General features: G+C 35.6%; 1 protein-coding gene across 2 annotated transcripts; it reads right to left on the bottom strand.

The window, feature by feature from the left end:
* Positions 1-249: 249 nt before the first annotated feature.
* Positions 250-24,712, bottom strand: dennd2c (DENN/MADD domain containing 2C). 2 transcript variants are annotated; one of them, XM_058784518.1, is made up of 19 exons: positions 23,524-24,712; positions 19,639-20,669; positions 17,092-17,216; positions 16,265-16,377; positions 15,513-15,680; positions 10,290-10,362; positions 10,154-10,198; positions 9,844-10,031; positions 9,135-9,244; positions 8,983-9,052; positions 8,686-8,763; positions 8,443-8,583; positions 6,618-6,766; positions 6,347-6,524; positions 5,044-5,085; positions 3,978-4,086; positions 1,419-1,661; positions 1,239-1,325; positions 250-1,139 (listed from the first exon to the last, which is right to left on the bottom strand). In XM_058784518.1, exons 2-19 carry the CDS (start codon positions 20,502-20,504, stop codon positions 1,108-1,110), a joined length of 2,817 nt encoding a protein of 938 aa, XP_058640501.1. In that variant the 5' UTR covers positions 20,505-20,669; positions 23,524-24,712; the 3' UTR covers positions 250-1,107. The 2 variants fall into 2 exon arrangements, with proteins under 2 accessions (XP_058640501.1, XP_058640502.1); XM_058784519.1 differs by having other exon boundaries at positions 23,528-24,712.
* Between the last annotated feature and the right edge of the window lie 137 nt (positions 24,713-24,849).

Raw genomic sequence — 24,849 nt, 5'->3', positions numbered from 1 at the left:
TTTCAGGGTTTACATAGGCTACTCAAGAGTTTTCATTTAACCTCCTTTCTGAAATGGGCCCCTGGAAACCCTGCCTCAGCCTGATCAATGTTAAGTAGCCTACCATTGGGAGGTTTGGCACAATGGCTCACTGTTATTACTACTTTACATGTTTAGGAATCATAGTAGTCATCAAACTATGAAAAAACACAAATTCACTTGAAATATGTAAAAAAAAAATAAATAACTATGTTATAGCTATGTAGCTTCTTTCAAGTAGCCACCACATCCACATTACTGCTGTAAGTGCTGTTTTTAATAATACTGTACAATCCACTTTCATTATAAGTTTCTCATATTTTAAACCCATGCACCCTGTACATTCTCAATCACTGAACATTCATCCAAACTTTTAATTTCTACAACAAGATCACACTGTTTGAGTCCCACTTCCCGTCCAACATTGTATCAGAAACATGTTTTTTTGTTTTATTTATCAAATGTTACCAAAAAATCTACTTTGTCTAAACACAAAACTGTACAAAATGTAAAACTGAAACATTTGCATTGACAGAACACAAAACAGAAAATTTGGCTAAAAATAAATGTTTGACATTTAACTGGAAAAGCAATTTCTGTGCATATGAAGAATCATAAATTAATTCCTGAAGGGGAATAGAAGTCATCCTTCATCATATTTTCTTTTAAACAACAAATTTCCAGTTGGAAAAGGTTTTCGGTTAAAACATAAGCTTACCTTATTGTCTGGTTTAATAAAAAATTACATTAAAGACAACAAACACATGTAAAACCTCTGACATGGCCGTTAACCCAACTCTTGTTATTATGCATTCATAGTCAGATTTTTCCTTATTTATCAAAATTACAATAACATGACACAGACTCCTCCCTTTCCTCTTTGTTCTAATTCAGTCCTCTTTGTTCTTTGTGCTTATAAACTCATTTCCATTTTGTGATGGGAGAACTTTCAGAGCAGAACAAACTGATTCCAGTCTTGACCTCATCTCCACCCTTCAGCATTGGCTACGGGAGAGGAACTGACATGCTGGTTGAGTCATCACACATTTTTGAAAATAGCCGCACATACTTGGCGTCTGAAAGAGTTCTTTATTTCTTCTGCAAGAATTTCATTTTATTTCCTGCAAGCAAAAACATTTGTGGATAAAACAATGGAAATAGCTGCTTCTGCATTTGTATCTTTTTATTTTAGACAAATGGAAAAGAAGCAAAAGATTTACCGAGCCCCTTAAGAAATTTGTTGACTCCACTTGGTTCAGGTTCAGGATACGAATCCAAATATTCTGCTGCTCTCATTTCAAACAGCCCTGTTAAACAAGGACAAAACATTCCTCTCATTACTTAAAGGAATGGTTCACCTTAAAAATAACAACTCTAACCCAGAATTTTTCTTCTCTCACCTTTAACACCTCCTTTTCTGAGCTCTCGGTCATGAATGAAACCAGCAAACATCTGCGTGTCCATGAAGAGCTGGAGAAACTGTCGTACTCCTCGAGACGGATGAGATTTCCTGAAAGTGTCTCTCTGAAGCTCTCGGGTGCCACCGGGTCCCGTGTCGCTCATGTACAGAGAATAATGTCCTACCAGCTCAACAAAGAACCACACAAACGCCTCTGACACCAAAGTGCTTAGGTCTGATTTATCTGTTAGGAGAAGAAAAAAAAACATTGATGTATTGATACTGCATAGTATATATAAAAACAACAACAAACTACATGGAAGCTTAAAAAGCCCATCAAATAAGATTTTTGTGGTTTATATGCTAATGTGAGGAGTAAGGAATAGTTCACACAAAAATTAACATTTGCTGAAAATGCCTCACTCTATAAAAGATGTAGATGAGTTTGTTTCTTCATTGGAACAGATTTAGGGAAGTTTATCATTACATCACTCGCTCACCAATGGAGTGAATGGGTGCCGTCAGAATGAGAGTTCGAACAGCTGATAAAATCATCACAATAATCCATACCACTCCAGTCCATCAATTAACATATTGTGAAGTGAAAAGCTGCATCTTTGTAATCACGTACAGTACATCATTAAGACGTTTTTAACATCTTACCATTCCCTCATGTTAAAATAAGAGTCCTCTATCCATAATATTGTTTTCTACATTGAAAAAGTCATCTCATCTGAATCAGGAGAGAAACATGCACAGAACAAGCACTGTTTTAAAGCAAAAACAGTCCAAAACAGATATAAACAAATATAAAAGAGTGATGAACATTCCACGGGAGGAATCATTGGAGGATGGATTATGGACTGGTATTTTGGCTAGAAGTGAAGGCTTAAAAACTTAAAAAGCCTTGATGGATTTGTTTCTTAAAAACACGTAACTTTTCACTTCACAAGACACTAATTGATGGACTGGGTGTGTGGATTATTTGTAGATTATTGATATATTTTTATCAGCCGTATGGACTCATTCTGACGACACCCATTCACTGCAGAGGATCCACTGGTGAGCAAGTGAAGTAATGCTAAATTTCTCCAAATCTGTTCCCATGTAGAAACAAACTCTTCTACATCTTGGATGGCCTGAGGGTGAGTAAATATTCAGCAAATCTTAATTTTTGGGTGAACTACTTTAACCTTTTTTTTTTTTTTTAATTCTCTTCTAGGAAACCAAACCAAAAATATTAAGAATGCATTTTAGATCAAATGATTGTCCAATCAAATGCTCTCTAGAGAATGTCTAAAGCCCTATTCGGACGGTAATTGTTTCTCATGAGAACGCAAGTTATTTTCATCATTTACAAGTAGTAGTCTGTGATTTTAAAGCTGTCTGAATCCAGAACGTCAGCATTTATCTCTCAGCACCCACGTAAAAATTCCCAGCCGAATTACCTACTGTTTTTTGACAAACACCAAGGTTGTGTGGTAATTTAATTGCAGTCCGAATCCACATCTCTGAGTTTACAAGAAATTGATTCAAAATTCACTGTTTAAATGCTTTTTGAACACTGCCGAACACTGTACGGTAACTGTTGTACTTTGCTGTAATTTGCATGCATATTTATTTCTGAAATGCTTGAGAATATCTGCAAGAACAATATTACACCACAGCGAGTGGGAGCAGAAAGAGAAAAGCACGTAAACCGTCAAAATGGGTCTTTATTAAGGCAGCAGTAGGTATGCAAAACAATTTTAAAATGTGTATTATATACAGTTATATACATAACTATACCGTGTATAATTATATACAACTATAGAGCATCTATTTTCCTATTTTTAAACAAGGCGTTTAAATAATAAAATAATAAATAGGACTATATATTATATATATATATATATATATATATATATATATATATATATATATATATATATATATATATATATATATATTATAAATATGCTTGGAATAATAAGAACACATTTAATCATAATAATAAGTATTTTTAATACATTTTACACAATAATAAGAATAAATTTGTAAATAAAATTTGTTTCATTAAAATTCATTTTATTTACAGCAGACTATCGTCATCCGTATCCATGAGTTTTATCGCTGAGGTGCCATGTAAATTTATTTTTACAGACATCCACATGAGAAACCGTCTGAGTAGGGCTTAAAAGTATATTCTATTTGATAAATACAGGCCTAAAACGTCCTGTTTTAATAGGAAATGTCAACACAGGAAAAACCATTGGCAAACCATTGGTCCTTTAATATTTAGTATAACTAGCATAATGACTATTTGCCGTTGGGCCGGCTTAACGAAACATCTGTACACCTGAAATCATACGTGTCAGCATGTTCCTGACCTCACTGGCCTTGTTTAACGGTTGGTTACTCATCACATCATGAATACACAGACAGTAGGGTTTTAAAAGGAGAACAGCTCATTCTAACACAATAAGACAATGGAAGAAACCTTCAGTTAAACCAGTTTAAAACTGAACTGTCAGATGCTGTGGGTTCGGCTGTGAATAACGGCACGTGTGAGGACTCTAACCTCCTTTTCTGTCTCTTGTGTTTTGTTCTAGGATCTCCTCCCTGTTCTCCAGTATCTCCTGAAGCGCTGCCTGCAGCTTTCTAGGTAAGATACAGTCCTCGTCTCCAAGCTGGGACAACAGAGAGTAGAGAAAGATGAACATAGGAGCAAATGTAGGAAAGAAACTAGACATTTTGATAAAAAGACCAGATGGGCCCATGATTATATTTCACAAAATGATTTGCAAGCAATTACATATTCAGCAGTTAGTGATGTAGACCATTGTACAAAGGTTAGAAATGAGTATTTATTTGGCAAGGATGCATTAAAAATTCAGGCTGTCAAATCGATTAATCACAATTAATGTTTGTGTGTGTATTTATATAAAAATATACACAGTACACACACATTACGTAAACACACACACTTCACACACTTTTATTGTGAATGCAATTAACCACGATTAATCGATTTGTCAGCCCTAATTTAAATTGATCAAAAGTGACAGTTAAGATATGTTACAAAAGATTTCTATTTCAAATATTTTTTGGGACTTTCTATTGATCAAAGAATCCTGAAATTGTATCTCGGTTTCCACAAAAATATTAAGCAGCACAACTATTTTCAACATTGATAATAAGAAGAAATTTTTATTGAGCATATTAGGCAATACATTTAATTTTAAGAAATATATAAAAAACAAAATATTGAAATAATTATTTCAAATGATTACTGCATTTTTGATCAAATAAATGCAGCCATGGTGAGCATAAGAGACTTCTTTTCAAAACACTGAGGATATTACTGACCCGAACTTTTAAACGGTGGTGTATAAGGAAAACAACTGGAAGTGGATGACAGTATAAATATGACCAAAAAATATGGCCTTCTTTAAACAACCAGATTTATATCTTTGAATGATATTACAGTACAGCTGCTCAGGCCATGACTTGAGTTTCAGACCACACCCTCACAAACACACACACAAACACACACACACACACACACACACACACACACACACACTTGTAGCACTTTCAAAAAGACACACCTTGTATTATTAGGAGACTAAAACATGCATACTCACCTGAACAACAAACTTGTCCGCACACAAATCCACAATAAGAACCTGAAAGAATAAGACAAAAAAGAAAAAAGGAAGGTCAAAATGACGACAGAATGCAAGAACCCATTTTATGTAACAAATGTATGTGTCTTCCATGCTCTTTCTAAATGGAAAGCATAAGAAAAAATATTCTAGGTATGTGACATAAAAGTCACTAGATGGACCTGATAGGAACCTCAGAATGCAGTGTTGTATAATTTTCCAAAGTTCATCAGGTTATTTAAACAAGTGCAATCTTATTTTCAATGAAAGATCACAAAGTAATTCTTACTTACAGCATCTGCTAGACTTTAATAAAATAAAGGCTCCAAATGGAGCATTTTGCAGTAAGAGACTCATTTTTGGTTGATCAAAGAACCTTTTAGTGAACCATTCTTATTTTATTGTAATAAAGAACATTTTAAAACTCGTGCAACACAGATGGGTGTGTAGCACCTCAAATGCAAAACAAGTACTACTTTTTTGGTAGACTTAAACTTGGATCCTCTTATAGATATGATTTAATACCTTATACTTCCGTCAAATAGTATTTTATTGCTGGCATGGAGAATTTCAAGCTATTAAACAATGGAAACAATTCAAGGCATGGCGGTTATTAAATTAAACTCCGGCCTTAGTCGTAATCAAATCTCAGAGCTCTCCTCTGTTGATTAGAAGCATCTTATATGGTATCCATGACAGCGTTTGAGAAAATTCCCTTTCTACAGGCAAGACTGAAAAGTTTTGTGCATCATATAAAACTGGATTGTTTTGAAATAAAACACTCTTGTTCATAACCCAGTCAAATTATTCAAACTAATCTGAGAAAATCTCTAGAAATCTTTAGCACATTCGCACATGACCACCAATACCTATTCAGGGTTTATTAAATCATAACAGATAATGTAGACAAAGATCTTTATTCCGTGGATCTTAGTCAGCTTATTCAATTTTATGTAGATGAAAATGAGGCTGTGATACGCACTGTATACAGGTCCTAGAACATCTGTTGAACATCTGTTCGTCTGTTGAAAGTTATTTTCAGAAAGAGGTTGCATCAGATGAACATTAGCTGCTAAACAAAAGTACAATCCATTGAACGCACTGTATTTCTATCCCTCACAGCCTCAATTTAATTCCTGTAAAATATTAAATATAGCACTACCCTGACTAAGGTCTACAGGTCAGAAAGATGGTTGAAATTATTACTAAAAACTTAGTTGCTACCAATTTTGGTGGAAAAAATTCTAAGTGGACTTAAATAGGCTCCTTCAAAGTGACTGACCTCCTCAATGGGCATATCCAGCACCTCAGGCAAGGATGGAGACAGCGCCCCCATTACAAAAGGAGTGGGAGAGCAGCATATGTCCAGCATGCTGGCAGGAAGCACCGGTACGAACGTGTGCTGCCACGTGAAGGGATACAGCAACGCCAAGGCAGAATGGGCACATCGGGATAAGACACTGGCCATGGACAAACAGAGTTAGGTTTGAATTTAATTCTGGCTGGCATTCAGATTGCTACATTTGGGTATCAGCACGGGTGGTGGTCTGTACCCGAGTTTGTCTGCGATGAAGATCACCCTCCTCTCCAGCAGCAGAGAAGCGAAGACCTGCAGGAGTCTGGTCACACTGAGACACTGCAGCAAACTCTCAAAGTCCACGTGCTCCAAACGAGAGTCCACCGGCCTGCACAGAGTCAGAACCTACACATACAACAGAGACACGGATGATCCTCAGAAGACAGTGACAAACATGTTCTTTGAGTAATTAAAACGGTTTCAAATAGTTAAGAAACTCCATGTAAAAGGCAAAATTGTATAACAACAATATATAAAATAATAGGAAATAGTTTGACTATTTTGTTTTGTACAGTTTTTTTTTTTTTTCAATCATTTCAATCATTTGAATGTCAAGGCCCAAAAAAACAGTACATATTCGGAAAATCGTTTTCTTTTAAAACAAGAAAAAAAAAAAAAAACAATATAATAAATAATAAATGATTATTTAATTAAATACATTTAATTATTCATAATTACATTTTATTAAAAATATTAATTTATTTTAAATTATTATTTTCCAGGGTTAAGCATAAGAACAAGATACAACAATTATGCAAAATAAAATTAATAATATTACTTTTATTTTTAATAATATTTTTTGTCACAGGCGTTATCATGTTATAAAAACAGTTTTGAAAATATAGAAAGTTGTAGAAAAGCACTTCCAAGGTCAAAGTTCATAGTAAAAAGGCTGTCGAAATGTGCATATGATTTTCCTACCATGTTGAAAAAGTTTTTATTTACATGATTTAAGATGATTTTTTGATATATGGTTGAAGTTAATTTTAACATGTCACTGGTTGTTAAATTGTTTAATGTTCAAGTGAAAGACTTTCTTTGAAAAGATTATTTGATATTATTATAACTAACTGATTTTCATCTGACCAGTGGCATGTGTTTTGGGATGATATGGACACGATCTTTAAAGATGCAGTCCATAACTTTTTTTTTGGTTAAAAATGATCCAAAATCAATATTTGAGCAAGTACATAACCAGCCAGTGTTCAAAACTATCACCTGACTTTATCCCGATTCACAACGGTTAGCTTATAATAATGTTTTCTAATTTGAGTGGTATGGGTAGGTTTTCGCTGGAAATTCAAGCATGGCACTGCATCATTACATCACGTCTGAAACATAAAGAAGCTGTCCCGGCTAGTTTGCTATCGTATGTGAGGATCCTGCAGGTGACGGATCATTTATAGCCTTTTCTCACAGCAGCTAGAATAATTAAATGTATCATTTTGATGGCGGATTGTAATCCAGAAAGGATTATGTGTTTATGAAACACATGTGAATGAATTATAATTTAAATTATATTCCAGTTTTAAATGTGCTTCTGATTACAGCCTTCCTACACAAGATTTGTATTTTAAAGAAAACCACTTCGAAGGGAATAATTAGCTTTTTGGGTTAAAAGAATTTCTTAATATGAAATTCGAATGGCATGACAATTAGATTAGACTGTACAGAAACTTAAATCTACACGTTAATACACACTATACAATAATAATACTTTGCACAGTTAGATGTATATATGATATATGAGCTAACCGATCTTTAGATTAAATCACCATTGGTAGCGCGATTTATTGTAATGCTTTTTTCCTCAGTTGGTCAGAACAAACGTGGCAGACTTATTTGTTCAGATGGCAATATACAATAAAAATTCTCATTTGGTACATATATTCCAAGACGTAGACTAGAATCTGTGATTTTTTCAAGAAACCCCACATGTAGTACTAAAAGGTAGAATACCAAACTAAATGTATAAACTAAAGGAATAAACATGATCTTTCCTGAGTTAAACAATATCTTGCCTCATTGCCGGAGCCCGGCAGGAAGCTCTTGACAGTGATGGTGCGTCCAGGAGCGGGAAAAGGAGCTTCCATGACACTGTGCATGAAAGGATTAACCAAGGCAGGGGAAATCTCTCTCCTCCTCTCCACCTCCTCCAAGATCTGCTCTCAAACATTTCAGATAGTTACAATTCAGCATCTGTCTTAAAAGTTTAGTGCTGATTAAACAGGAAATTCATATCTGATCTCTGAAATGTCCCTGACCTTTGAGAAGAGATTGAAGCAGCCCAGTCTGCTGATGATGCAGTGAACTTCAGGCAGCCTCTTCCCCTTCCCACTGGGCTGCAAGACACATGTCAAAGGTCAAGGTTAGTGCAGATTTATATAACTGAGATCACCCAATATTCTCTCCCATATCATTTATTAAATCACCGTCACGTTTTTCAAACCTGCATGATGATTTATGTTTGGAATGACAATGAAGAAAAAGTGACAGAATGTGCATGTTTGGGCAAAGTATCATTTTTAATTGAGCAGGTGTGATTATGTTTACAAACTCACCAGGATTTTGCGGCAGTATCCAAATAAGCGACTCCCGTCCTCCCCCGTTAGGACAAAAGAAAATGTTTCACTGTGGGCGATAATCAAAGATTATATTAGGAGTGTGAATTAGTCAGCCAAGTAACATAAATTGTGTAATATTAGCATGTTACCTGTTGTGGTCCGAGGAGGGACGCCAGTCATGACAGTCAGGAAAACAAAACTTGGGAATGGCCCTTAATCTGTCTTCAGCCTCACGAGACAGACGTGAAGACTTCTCAAACTAAATACAAAATAAAGACAGAAAAATATTTTGTATAATCAAATAGATATTAATGACATTTTTCTATATTGATTTCTTATTTATATAATCAAAATGTATTTAAAATTAAAAGTAAAATGTAAATATTTATATTTCATTACATTTATATAAAATAAATATTACAACATATAAATATATATAATATATAATTGTATATTATAACAAAGATTTTAATTTTAAATTAAACTGTAAATGTAATAAAAATATTTTGATTATATTTTATTATATTTATAAAATAATCTTGAGTTACATTATAGGTCATATATATAAATATATATTTTATTACATTTATATAAAATAAATCTTAATTACAACATATGAATGTTGTGTGTGTGTGTGTGTGTGTATATATATATATATATATATATATATATATATATATATATATATATATATATATATATATATATATATATATATATATATATATATATATATATATATAAAATAATAACTTAAAAATAATTATAATTAATTTAAAATTAAAATTCATTTTCAAAATTCCAATAATCCATACATTATTTCCAGAATTTGTCATTAGAATTATTAGGTCTCTTTACCTTCGTAGGGAACTGTTGTGTGATCTCAGGAATGTATGCGTTTCCAGGGGAAGCTTTTCTAAGTGACACCACTACAAATTGCTGGAAAAGCTGCTGCTCTTGTAGTTGGATCAGGTCCCTCTCTAAAGTACGGTAATCTGGCCGTCGCTTTAAAGTTGACTGAACGTACACTGTTCGCTGGGAGCGATCTATGGGAAAAGAATGTAAACAGCCTCGATGGGTTTAGAAAAACTGCTCAACTGGTTTGATATACAAGTTAAACTTGAATAAACAAGAGTTCTCTGAGCCGAGGCCTGAAGGAGACACTGACCTTTAGAGCTCTCCTCAGGATCACTCTCTGTTCCACTTAATTCATCTGCCAAAAAAAACAACACCACCACATTTACTGCCTGATTAGACTTGTTCTCTTGGTAAACCAGGTAAATATGAAATATGTATCCTCTTACCTCTGGTTGCTGTTGCCCAAACTCGTTTCCTTCCTCTTTTGGCTTCAAATATCTCCTGGATCCGGTTTACAAGCTGCATAAGAAACAAACAAGATTTCATTTTTGTATACTAAAATATTCCAGGTTAATTACAACTTTAGTTTGTACACTAATGTTCAAAAGTTTGTGGTCAGTAAGATTTTTAAATGTTTTCTTATGTTTATTTTTTATCAGTAAAAACAGTAATATCATGAAATACTTTTACAGTTTAAAATAACTGTTTACTATTTTAATATTTTAAAATGTAATTTACAGGTGCATCTCAAATTAGAATGTCATGAAAAAGTTAATTTGTTTCTTGTAACATTTCAAAAAGTGAAACTTTCATATAATTTTAGATTCATTCCATGTAAAGTAAAACATTTCAAACGTTTTTTTTGTTTTCATTTTGATGATTAGAGCTTACAGCTCATTAAAGTCAAAATTCAGTATCTCAAAATATCAGAATATTTACATTTGAGTTTGAATAAATGACCATCCCTACAGTATAAATTCTGGGTATCTCTTGTTCTTTGAAACCACAATAATGGGGAAGACTGCTGACTTGGCAATGATCCAGAAGATGAACATTGACACCCTCCACAAAGAGGGTAAGTCACAGAAGGTCATTACTGAAAGGTGTGGCTGTTTACAGAGTGCTGTATCAAAGCATATTAAATGCAAAGTTGACTGGAAGGAAGAATTTGGGTAGGCAAAGGTGCACAAGCAACAGGGATGACTGCAAGCTTGAGAATACAGTCAAGCAAAGCTGATTCAAACACTTGGGAGAGGTTCGCAAGGAGTGGACTGAAGCTGGAGTCAGTCCATCCAAGAGTCACCACGCTCAGACGTCTTCAGGAAAAGGGCTACCAAGCCACTTCTGAACCAGAGACAATGTCAGAAGCATCTTACCTGGGCAAAGGAGAAAAAGAACTGGACTGTTGCTCAGTGGTCCAAAGTCCTCTTTTCAGATGAAAGTAAATTTTGCATTTCATTTGGAAATCAAGGCACAGAATCCATGTTGCTTGAAGTCCAGTGTGAAGTTTCCACAGTCAGTGATGATTTGGTCTGCCACATCATCTGCTGGTGTTGGTCCACTGTGTTTTCTGAAGTCCACAGTCAACGCAGCCATCTACCAGGAAATTTTAGAGCACTTCATGCTTCCTACTGCTGACAAGCTTTATGGAGATGCAGATTGCATTTTCCAACAGGACTTGGCACCTGCCCACACTGCCAAAGGTACCAAAAGTTGGTTCAATGACCATGGTGTTGGTGTGCTTGATTGGCCAGCAAACTCACCAGACCTGAACCCCATAGAGAATCTATGGGGTATTGTCAAGAGGAAGATGAGAGACACCAGACTAAACAATGCAGATGAGCTTAAGGCCACTGTCAAAGAAACCTGGGCTTCCATACCACCTCAGCAGTGCCACAAACTGATCACCTCCATGCCACGCCGAATTGAGGCAGTAATTAAAGCAAAAGGAGCCCCAAGTATTGAATACATGTACAGTAAATGAACATACTTTCCAGAAGGCCAACAATTCACTAAAAATGTTTTTTTTATTGGTCTTATGAAGTATTCTTATTTGTTGAGCCTAAATCATCACAATTAAAAGAACCAAAGACTTAAACTACTTCAGTCTGTGTGCATTGAATTTATTTAATACACGAGTTTCACAGTTTGAGTTGAATTACTTAAATAAATGAACTTTTCCACGACATTCTAATTTATTGAGATGCACCTGTATTGCTTTGATGGAATGCTGAAGTTTTAGCCTCATTTCTCCAGTCTTCAGTGTCATGTGATCCTTCAGAAATCATTCTAATATGTTGATTTGCTTCTCAAGAAGCATTTCTTGTCATTATAATGTTGAAAACAGTTGTGGTGCTTAATATTTTTGTGGAAAATGATATACATTTTTTATTTCAGTATGCTTGGCTGAATAGAATGTTCAAAAGAATAGTTCTTTGGCAACAACCTAAAGGTCATTGAACACTTTCGTCCGTCATAAAAAATTCGGATCGGGTATGATTCTCTGCATTGTTTGCATCCGTAACAAGCATTTTGATAGGAAAGGATGAAGAATACGGAAAAACGAAAAAACGCATTCGAAAATTTCTGACTCAGTGTGCAAGGACCTTAAGTCTTTACTGCCATTTCTAATCAATTTAATGCATCCTTGCTGAATAAAGAAATCTTACAGACTCCAAACTTTTGTAGTGAACATAAAACACATTTACAAAATGCAATTAAAATGGAAGCCAAACAAATAAATGTTTTAAATTCAAAAACACATGTAAACAATATACAAAACTACAACCATGAGACTAGATGCATCATAATGACCAGCGACATGTGTCTATATGTGTATGTCTGGCCGGAGCAGAAGTGACATGCTAATTATGATTCACAGTCATGGAGAGCATAGACGTCTGCCCACATCACACAGCGAGAGCAGTGAGACAGCACACTGTTGTGGCATCTGCCCTTGATGAGCGGAAACAGCGTGGTGGTGCTTTCCCCCGATAAACACATAATGCTCACCATGTGTGTGGACAGTAAAGGCCTTTTAGGCACCACTCAGAGCAAGCATCATGCGCTGCTTTGACCTCCACATGAGTTTCAAATAGCGTCACGGAAGAGTGATTTTATGAGGTTGCTAGGTTCCAGAATGCAATACACTAAACAATACAAACATGTATTTGAGCTTAGAAACGAAAAAGTCATGACTTTGATTCATAGCAGATAGAAAAAAAAGAGTTGAATGTGGGTTCATGAATCTTTACTGTCTCGAGATGCTCTTGAAATGAAGTACCATGATGACAGCATGCAGTCTAGTTTTAGGCTCAATTACAAGCTGTCAGAGTTGGACTTTTTTAATGTAAGTTACACACATGACATACAAGTGCTGATGATTAGAAGTTAGAAGGAAAGCATACTAAAACATAAAATGACAGCAAAAGATTCAATCATTAATAGTATGATTAAAAATATAAATGAATAGTAAAAATATGCCTCAATCAACAATTTTCATAAAGAAAGATTATTTTTAAACATTTATTGTTGATTTGCACAGTGTGTCCCAGCTATTTTGGTCTAATGTACCCCTCAACAAAGCTGAAGTACTGCTTCATCAACACTATGTCTTCCTTCTAAATCACATTATACATCATTTAGTATTATCAATTCTAATATATATATTTTTTTCTTTTTAAATGCATTATTTTAAACTAAAAACAAGCAATACTGTGCATAAAAAAACTGACTCAGCAAGCAGGTTCTTCTTCTTCTTCAAAAAAAAAGAAGCAGTTTAAGAAATAAAGAACATTGTTTTATAACTATTTATCAGTTTTATATTAGTTTAGACATTTGATGGGATGAAAATGAGAAAAAGCTTTGAAAATGTGCATAAGACTGGTAAAGAGTGCTGCTGTTATAGATATGTCCAAACCAGTGTTGTTATTGTTAACTAGCCTATGAAAAATAGTTTTTGATAACTGAAATTAAATAATATAGAAATTGTAGATGAAAAACAAAATTTAGTTTCTTAAATGAGAAATGTTGCTTTGGCAAAGATATGATATAAAATATGCTTAAGTTGAAGTACTAAAATTACTAAAAAAAATAAAACTGAAAAGCTAATAGGAATATTACAAAAAACTAACAAAAATCACAAAACACAATTACTAAAAGTTATAATAAAGTTCAACTGAAATCAGGAAATATAAAAACAAAAGCCAATTCAGAATATTAATAAATAGCCTACTAATAGAATATATAAATAAAACCAAAATGTTTCACTTTGAACATCTGCGCTAACCAGTCACCACAACCTACAAAAGAATTTGACATCTGATTGAACAACTTCCACATTTCCCACATGCTGTTTGATGTTAAAATGGGTGATGAAGGCGGGTTGAAAAAGGCGGGTTCTTGCCTCCCCTTTCTGCTCGCTCTCATTATTAAAACAGCATTTCTCCATGAGCTTCATCTACGCTGCCTCGGCCTGCTGATTTTAGCTTTTCCAAAATAACTGTATGGATCATACTGACAAAGCTGAATATAGCTGATTAGTCAGCAGCTGCGTCCAGTTTGATGCACAGGCACTTCATGATAATCCTCAACCTCTCATGTTTCCTGCCACCATCCATCCATCTTCTCACCACTTCCTCCCTCCCCTTCCCTCTTCCTGCTCAAGCATCAGAGCTGAAATTTCTACTCAGACTATGTTTTTCATGTCTGTTTCTCTTTCTTCTTATATTCACTGCTATTTTATTAATGAGGACTGGGACAAAACAGGCTAGAGAAATGGTTTATGTATCAAATGCATCAAAAATTATTTATGTATATAAAATAATTACCCTGAATCATATTTTCTGAATGAATTCCAATACTTGTTTCTTACTTACAAAATAGAGCATGTATTGCTCAAGCAATTCACACTTTCTTACAAAATATAATGCATTTCATTGCATTTTTTGCTTTCGACAACCACTTGTAAGGTAAGGTTTTGTATTATCCCTTAATCAGCAGAAAAACTGCCATGAAGACATGATTCCTATTTTCTTCTAAGCCAGGTTACAACTATTCTCTGCAGATTTTCACATGCATGAATCATTTTGTGCCTATTCCTGATTTAATGCCTAATCCTCATTTCACGGTTAGAATTATTACCAATGACAGAAGAAAATGTAAACACGACACAGATGTTTCATGCTACATCCGCGGGTGTTTTACTACATCCAAACAGTGACAGAAAATGACAGATTTTGTGAAAAAGACTTGTGTTTATGTAAATTTCTGACATTAAATGGAGTTTTTGAACATAATTTTGAACACTTATTTTTGTCATTAAAACTGTAACTTTTGACTTTGTCTAAGTGCATTAAAGCTGATATATACATTTTTATTTTGTGAAAAAACTTTCCCTAATGTTAAGTTTGTATGAATATTTTTGAACTCTGTATCATCTACTCCTGTAGGTTATATTAGGTCTTTTTCTCAAGATGCTGGGCTGTATGGTCAGCATTTAGGTGCAGCTTCTGTTTCTCTCAGTTTATAAAATACTAAAGAATTTATTATGTCATGTAAAAGTGTGGTTAAAGTTCATATGCATACAATCAGAGAAACAGGTGACGGCAGACACATGTTGAGCAATGTTTAATGACGTGTGAGGCACGTATTTAAGCATGTGGGTTTACCGGGGGTTGTCGGATTGTCTTGTATGTAGTAGCAGGTCTGGCTGCTGATGATTTAGGAGTGTTTGTAGTCGAGGTACGTGTAGGTGACGTTATGGATTCTTTGCGGTCCCGCCCCATTTTATGCAGCCTGTCGCCGTTAGGTAATAGTGTGAAGTGCTTCGGTGAGAGCTGCATACAGTAACAGACAAGAGAAGAAGTGGGAAAACAGATAGTTTAGTTCAACAATTAGCCAGTGGCCTTAATGTAAAATTAATTTTTCTAATTAAAAAAAAAAATGGCTCTGAGAATGCAGTTTTTGAAAGAAGTATCTTATGTTCAACAAGGCTGCATTTATTTGATCAAAAAATGCAATAAAGCGGTAGAATCTAATAACAATTTAAAACAACCGATTTCTATTTAAATGTATTTAAAAATCTAATTTGTTCCTATGATGGCAAAGCTGAATTTTCAGCAGCCATTACTCATTACAAACATTTTTTATTATTAGCAATGTTGAAAGCAGCTGCTGCTTGATATTTCTGTGGAAACCATGATGCATTTTGATGACTAGAAGATTTAAAAGAACCGGTTTTTTAGTTCATAAAGAAATTTGTTATGAGTTCACTTTTGATCAATACATCCTTGCTGAATAAAATAATTAACTTCTTTAAAAAAAAAAAAAAAAAGTTTTACTGAAACCAAACCTTTGATCGAGTGCATATGCTACTTACTGAAATCTGACAAAATCACTATGAATTTAAAATGACAGTCACCTTGATGTGTGGGCTCTCACTCTGTCGAACTGTGTAGTTCCGTGGTCGTCTTATAGGTAAACACATAGGAGAAAGCTTGATGTCTTCATATGGGTTCTCTTTTGACATATCCGCTGCAAATGATTAGTTGCAAATTTGAAAGTTTTAGCTACCGTATTAATAAGTATGCCAAAAAAACACATTTTAGTGTTCTCTACTCTAGCTATAATACAAATAGGAACGTGCAAACAACATGTTTTCAAAATCAACTAGACGGCAAATAAGATGACCTTTTGCTTTCAAAAATAGCTAGATGGTCTAATGCAGCTCTCTTGGGAAGCTTTTTTAAACTTACATGCCATCTCAGAAACAGAGAAAGACATCTGTCTGTGTAAGCATGTTAATTAATGCACAACTAAAACTAACAAAACTAAAAACTACACTGCCATTCAAAAGATTTTTCAATACATTTGAAGTCTCTTATGCTCACCAAAGCTGCATTTATTTGATCAAATGTTTTCTATTTGAATATATTTGAAATATAATTTATTCCTATGATAGCAAAACTGAATTTTCAGCATCATTACTCCAGTCTTCTGTGTCACACAATCTTTCAGAAATCCGAATAAGCTGATTTTCTGCTCTTTTTGTAACATTCTAAGTCTGTATTGTCACTTTTGATCAGTTTAATGTATCCTTCCTAAATAAAAATATTAATTTCTTTAAAAAAATCTTTCTGAACCCAAACTTTTGGACGGTAAGAAAGTCAGTGCAGACATGTTTTCTACTGTGCTTCACAGTAATATCCAATCGATGACATGTGTCTTGGCGTTTTCAGAATCACTCACAGATGATGTCCTCATAGATGCTGTCTTCAGACCGGGCGTGGTAAAGACCTGATCGGCGGCCCTCCTTCCCTCTAGAGGCCTGTTGGGCTGTCCGCCGTACCACATCCTCAAACTCAAATGACTTCCTGTGGAGAAAGGGACCAAGAGTGTGAGCAGTCCCTGTATTGTGATCCAACAACAAGTTTTGGGTTTTTCATAAAGGGCAACCATTAATCCAAAAATGAATGTTCCAGAATTCATATCAAACAGTTAAAATAGACATGATTAGAATAGAATTGATACTTTATGACTGGAACAGACACTGGGTTCCAAATAATCAAGATGAAAAACAATTAGAGGAAGGAGTAAACACAACAGCGTGACCATAAGAGTGTTCAGAAAGCCCTCGAGTGACCTCAGCAAGCTTCATTGAAATAGAAGTAGGCCAAATGTGGACAATGGGCTGCGATTCTGCCAAAGAACAGCTGACATCACAGCTGGGGACGAGGCCAGACAGCTAAACTATCACCCACTCGCAGCTAAACTCTCCATGCTGTCCTCCGACACAAAGATGTCCAGCTAACGAGTACAACAAGTAGATGAGTGGTTTTTAAACAAAATCACCCAAAAAAATCTGTCATCATTTATTCACCGTCATTCAAAACCTTTCTTCTCTGGAATACAGAAGATATTGCAAGAATGCTTTAGGGGCAGATCACACAGAAAGCGTCAAAAATGTGAGATGCAAAGTTTAGGAATGTTTTTTTTTTTTTTTTAAAACAAAAGCTTGCAACACTTGCCCCGCCTCTGGGGTCTTCAGTTTGGTCCACTATTTTGGAACTGACATTGATGAGCGGTGCTGCATGTAAAAGCTGAAATTATTTTAACGTCTTAAAAATGTAGCAATCATGTGCAATACACTGCAAAAGATGCTAGCCATGAGCGCAACGGTCATGCATGTCCGTCTAGTGCATGTTTAGATAGAAAAACAATGGGAAAGTAGTGCATTGCAATGGAAATATGTAAACGGAAGAGTGTAAATGGCCCCTTAGTGTTTTTTTCCCATACTATGAAAGTCAATGGCGGTCCAATGCTTTTCACAATATCTTCCTTATGTTCAGAAAAAAAAAAAAAAAAAGACATTAGGTGATTTTTTTGGCTAAACTGTCACTTTGAAAGCAGGGTTCCTCAAATCTTTCCCTGGAGGGCCAATCCACTGCAGAGTTTAGCTCCAACCCTGATCAAACTCACCTGTCTGTGATTTTCGAATGATCCTGAAGACACTGATTAGCATGTTCAGGTGTATTTGATTAGGGTTACAGCTAAACTCTGCAGGAAAGTCGATCTCGTGGGCCAGATTTGAGGATCCCTGCTTTAAAGTGTCATGAAACCCTAAAACACATTTTTTGAGATATTAACATATAAACAGGTTGTACATCAGTGAAATCAACAATAGCATTCATCATGTCTATTATTAAGGGAAAAGTGGTGATTTAAAAAAAAAATTTGGAGCAATTTTGTTCTTCTGCGCTGTCAGTTCACCTCAGTAACAACATGTGTGCGCATGAGAGAGCGGTTTCTGCACTGAACACTGTGATGAGTTTAACTACACTCACTGTGCCGATCATAGTTCACATGTGGACCGGAGCAAGTTTTGTGAACATATTTCATATTCTCTACTCTATGATATTCTGGCTCAGGTCCTTCAACGTAAATCTATGGGATTTTTAAAATCTGATTATTTTGAAAACGAATAGCATACCTCTCCTCAACAATCCACATGATTTGAGCTGTTAATCAAGGTAAGGCATGTCGGTTTGGGAACGTTTCAGGACAACACCTATTTGTTCGTGAGGATATATCATTTGTGACCAGGTTTAACAGGTTCTGAAAGTCGACAAAACATTATTTATAAAGGGTTATCAACCCGCTTTTTTGTACAATATAATTATATGAGGAAGTTGTTCGATCACATTGTAGTACTAGCTTTTGGAATCTGCGATTTTATTAACCCAATTATTTAATGACTCATTTGATGGCACGGCATTACTAATGATGCAGAAAAATCTAAATACGACAAACTGGGTCGAACACCAAAAGTGGAAATAATATTACTTTAAAATTAGAAACTCAAAACAGAAGTGAAAGAGTGGACAAGTACAATGGTGGAAATGGCATCATATGAATCTAAAAATGCTGTTAAAGACTTCAACAATGAAAGAACAGAAATAATTGATGGCAAATGTGTGTTTGATCTTCTTTTTGTCTCCCTTCCCCCTGTAGGAACTTGTAAGCCATATGATTGTTTTGTTGCATTCATGCCTGCTACCAACTCTAAAAACCTCAATGAAAGAAAGACTTTGTTTATAATAACTAAACCAATTCTAAATGTTGTAATATTTTGTATATATTATAAGTGATTACCTTAATATATTTAATGCAGCATCTGATGAGATCTATTCATGAACAAGAAACTGTTGGACGCTGTACTAAAACCTTCTTCATTTCCTTTTCTTATGTGGGGGATTAGCTGTGTAATGTAATCTGCACTGTGGGAAAAGTATTCACCTGTTCTTTCTGTTTCTGGAAAACCCGTTGATAGTGTTGACTGGACAAGGAGGAGGTGGACAGCTGGGTGGCTTTAGTATGATGTCATGCTTCCGGACTTGATTCGATTTGCTGACTGATGGAGTCTGGTTCTCAGGTTGGATCCACTGGCCGGGCGGACTGCTCGCACCCTTGTACTGGAATGTGCGCTGTGGTTTAGGTGGAGGAGAAGAAGGTCCAATTTCACCAAGACCCTTAGTCACCATCGTGGAATCCTTCTCCCAGAAAGAGTCATCAGCCTCCAGTCGTTTCCAGAAACCCCTGGAGGTGTAAAAGTTCCCCGGAGGCAATGACGCCTCTGGATCATCTACACATTGAGGTAGGGATGTAATTTCGACATCTGTGAAATGGTTTGTCTTGATATTATTGCTTTTAACATTCAGTTCAGCCACTTGGACTTGGGTTACAGTGCTTAAAGGCTTAGTCACAGGAGTTGATGTAACTAATTTATTTGAATGAATTTGATTTCTTAGGAAATCAGACTGGAGTTCACCTGTAACCGGTCTTAAAGTAATCTGGTTTTCCCTGAAATCCAAACCCAGGCTTTTGGCTTTTGATACAGTCGCTTTGTTACGACCTCCATCATTGCCGTCAAGACCATTTCCAAGGAGGTCCCCTGAAAGCCTGCGAGATGCAAGAGTCCGCTGGGGCTTAATATTCCCACTCCGGACGTCCTCCTGCTGGCTGAGTCCCTCCCACTGAGAGATTTTCTGCTTGATGTTGACGCCAGGCTCTCGCGTGATCGGCCACACTGCCGTTGTTGTCACAGTCTTCTCTGCGACGACATTCCCCCCTCTTTTTCCATGGTCCAGTCCAAGGGCCAGCATGACGACGAGGCTGCCGTCACACCGCAGGACTGTGTGGCATTGCAAAAGCGAGCCTATCAAGGAAGAAACCCTTCCTTTGTGGTGCAATGAAGTTAATAAAGATTACCAAAGAACGCTTTTCCTGTAGGAGTCAGTTCCTCTGCCATTCTTCCTTCACTTTGAAGCCTGCAAAGGAAAAAAGCAAACTCAACAAGTGGGTTCAACTTAGTGCAACACAATATATATATATATATATATATATATATTATATATCAAAACAAAATCAACATCACAATATAGCTTCAAGTAATTTAATTACAATGGTTTCAAGCACAGCATTTACACACATGCAGTTCATGAAACAGTGTTTCAGTGTCTTCTCAAGCTGTTCTGAGCTCTATGGTTTACCGTTTACCAAAAAATGAAGACATACATTTAAGTATTATAATTTTAATTGTTTATTGCTTGGTTTTTATTATTTTATGGTATTTATTTTACATTACGGTATTATTTATTTATTTTATTATCACAATATTCTCATTTTCATAATCAGGATAAAATCATTATTTTTTATTATTATTATTACAATTATGACAATTTTTAGTTATACTGAATTGGTCAAAACAGTGGGAATGTAGGTTATGAAGACTAAACTTTCAAAGATTCCTTTCTTTTTCAAAGATTCAAAGATTTATTTAAAACTGAAATGGTTACTGAAAGAGGTTTGAGTTGATTTGTTGGAGAAAAATAAGTTTAAAAATATATATAAAAATTGCTAATTTTTTTTGTAAAGTATGACACCCAAATGTTTTTCCAAATCTTGCAGCCCTAAAAGTATTTCACACTCAAAAAACATCTTCAGAGTAAGCTTTTTTTCAGAATATTTTTTTCTATTTATATTGTCTATGCAAATGCACTCCCGAACAAAATTCTAGCATGATTCATTTCTTCTAAATATTGCTGTTCAAATACTCTGTAGAAAATTCCAAATTCCTGTTTTTTTGTTCATATAACTATATATATCACCAAAAATGCAATGTCAGTTTTAATATCATGCATCCAACCGACAGTTCAGCTGACAAGCACATTTTGCACACGTAAAGATGATGGTCCCTGCATGCTGCATAAATGCAGGAAACCAAAGATCGTCACTGTCAAGGTCAGCAGTGAAACCAAAAATAAAAACCCTAACAAAGAGGAGACGGACAACCACAGGAACATGGGAGAAGACAAAGCATTCTGGGGGCCTCCATCCCCAGGAACACCCACCACCCCCACTCCCACCCTCTCCAGCTGGGCTGTCCCAAGCACTGCCATGCATTAACACACTTGAGCATAATGTAATTCAATTTCACTCCTCTCCAAAAGCTTCTTTCAGCCACTGCACGAAAAGGACGGGCATTCCAAGTATTTCCACATCCATGTGCGCATAATAGAAGGGCCTTCATTGTGGCACAAGAACGAGCGGTCAGCACATCAATGAGGAAAATATGCACGATTTCATGCATGTTAATAAGCACTGGTGTCTATGCAACAAAAAGAGGCCACTTGAAATTCCTCTTTCCTGTGCCTATACTGTAGACGGGACGGATCTGGCAGCTCTAACTCAAGCCCTCATCTGCGGCCAAAGTGTTTTGGACACGTTGCACATTACGCTGAGAGTGAAGACATGCTGGAATTTCTTGGCACTGCGATTGAACGACATAATTCGGTAAATACGACCACATTTGATCAGCCGGACCCAAAAATGATGCCTTTGTTCTGGATGACCTACATCTAACGTATGCGCTGGAATCTCTCCGTGATTCGAGCCAGATCCCATCCCCCTTGATCATCGCATCTACTGACCCATTTGTGTCTGCGAGCGTGTGCAGGAAGGCCTAGCCTGTGTTTCCTGATTCACAGGAAGGCCGGATCAGCAGAATGTCCATAACGATGGTTCTACAAATTTAATCTGGTGTAGTATTTCCAAGCTTGTTTTTTGTGACTCAGATGTCTGGAATGAAATTGGACACGGCAAAGTTCACACATGGTGCTGCGTAGGTTTGGATGGGCCAGACCAAGCTGTTAATTACAACTTGCGAGGGTCTACGGTAAGCCGTCTAACTCCAATCATCCTGACTTCAACTTCCCAACTGCGTACGAGGAGGAAGTTCTCATGACGTTAACCCACAACCAGAAAGGCGGTATAAATCCTTTATCTCTTTTCTCCAAGCCACCTGCTTCCAGGTATGCCTATGCAACTCTGCGTTTGGGGTTTGGTTATCAAAAGAGTCATCAGCAACCGCAGACATACACAAAACACCCCTACAACGCCAACATCAACCAGACACTAGTATTACCCCAGCCCTTAAATGGTAGACAATCAAGACATAAATAAACTATAATATTACCCTGAACAGGTGATCCACCCACCCCAGGTACTTGTGCATGAGGGGACATGTCTCTGGGTGGAGTAGATCAAGAGGGTGGGAAAGTGAGTAAGTTCACTGTCAAAACTAAACCTAATCATGACTATATGACAAAACACTGTGTCAAATTCTGTCTAGCATATTGAGCTGTAAATGTTAATAAACAACTCAGCTATGGTGTCAACACTACAGACATTTCCACCCAAAGGCGAAATGAGAAAAGCTGAAAAATCTGACTTTATCCAACATGAATAAATGAATTTTTGATAAGCGTGTTTACTTGCAGGCTAAATTTCAGCGTAGTTTAAATGTAAACAAAAGGCGTCTATAATAAAATATGAATAAACATTTAAAAAGGGCATTTATAATTAAAAGCTCTAAAATCAAGTACGAAAAATTTAATATAGATATATAGAATAAATACAAATATAGACTAAAATAAGAAAGTGATAAAATAATTCAAATTTAAAATGTAATAAGTTAAAATAAAACAAATACATTTGAAATAAGTAAATTAATTCATACTTAATTACATAAAGAAATACATACATACATACATGCATAAAAGCAGCAGAGCTCTATCATGTCAGCCAGTTCAGATCTTTTGTTATGAAGAAATATCAACTTACTTACGCAAACTTGCTCGCTGTTTCACAACACATATGTTGGACTCCACTGAAATAAATCGAAATAAAAGTTCTCATAAAAGCTCACTAAGAGTAAATACTGAGTCTGTAAATCTGTTGTGGAGCCGAAGTCTTCATATCTCAGCTGGTTAGCCAGGCGGCTAAAAACTTGCTCGGAAAGAAAAAAAGAAAAACAACTTTGTATCCATTCACTTTCACAGCGAGTAACCGACGCGTTTCAAAGTAACAAATAATTCCCGGCAACTGGCAACAATGTAACTCCTGGTGTTGTTTATATTCCCAACACAAAATGTTATCGGCGTTCCTTGAGGAGTGGATGTGTTCGTGTAGGTCCTCCTCCTGTGCTGTCAGTTCCCCATCTGAGCTTCGGTTCCTCCGAGTGGATGAATCAGCTCAAGAATTGGTGTTGCAATAAAAGTGTCTCTTCATAAAACCAGCCATGTGTGTTCATGGGAACTGATTCGGTAGAAAACTCACGAACTTGAAACGGAAATGCTACTTTAATGTCTTGATTTTATTGTTTTAACTCTATAGTAACACGAGGGAAATATATGCTAAAGCTGCTTTTTATTGAAATGCTTTGGCAATATTTTATAGGGAGCAGCTCAGCTCATAAAGCACTCCTTAATATAAATAGGGTATTGTTATTTATGAGAGCTTACAATACAATTAAATTTTGTATTGTGTGTGTACACACAAGCACACACACAACACACATACAGATGTTAAAAAAATTATTGTAAGCACACGTGACTTTACATAATATTAACCTATTCGTATTTATGTTATTACATATTCTATACAATATAAAGTCATACAATAGGTCTGAGAAACATAAAAACAACATTTTATATGATATTCACTGACTATGTTTTTATACAACCCAAGTTTTTCAAGATGCATGACACATCATGTCTGGTTTGGCATCAGTGACAGCAAATGTTCCCATGTCATGATTACCGAATGTGTCATGATTCATTTGCAGAAGTGCAAATGATGTTTGCAAGCTACAGATGGGAAGATTTTCAGTGAATAATGATTGAGATTTCATATCGTTTCTTACACAAACCTCTTGTATGACTTTAGAAGACTGCTTGATGATAGTATGATAGTTTTGATGTGTTGTTTTTTTAATGGTAGTTTTTGTTGTAGCAGTTTTGATGTCCTTTTTAAAGCTTGACAGTCTCATTTTATGAAAAAGGACAGCATTAACATCTTTCAACAAAGTTATTTCAATTATGGCAAATTATGAGCAAACAATGGCAGCATTTTCAATTCTGTGTTAAATATAAAAATAAAAATTAGAAC

This window comes from Onychostoma macrolepis, chromosome 08, assembly GCF_012432095.1.
Source record: "Onychostoma macrolepis isolate SWU-2019 chromosome 08, ASM1243209v1, whole genome shotgun sequence".
Classification (NCBI taxonomy): Eukaryota; Metazoa; Chordata; class Actinopteri; order Cypriniformes; family Cyprinidae; genus Onychostoma; species Onychostoma macrolepis.
The sequence above is the reverse complement of the archived record's forward strand: the minus strand, read 5'-3'. Positions and strand labels throughout refer to the sequence as shown.

Coding starts and splice junctions, on each gene's coding strand:
- dennd2c (XM_058784518.1), bottom strand. CDS start 20,504: ATGCTGGCCCTTGGACTGGACCATGGAAAAAGAGGGGGGAATGTCGTC. Junction 6,525..6,617: donor TTCATCGCAGACAAACTCGG/GTACAGACCACC, acceptor GTCCATGGCCAG/TGTCTTATCCCGATGTGCCC. Junction 4,087..5,043: donor CGGACAAGTTTGTTGTTCAG/GTGAGTATGCAT, acceptor CTGTTGTCCCAG/CTTGGAGACGAGGACTGTAT.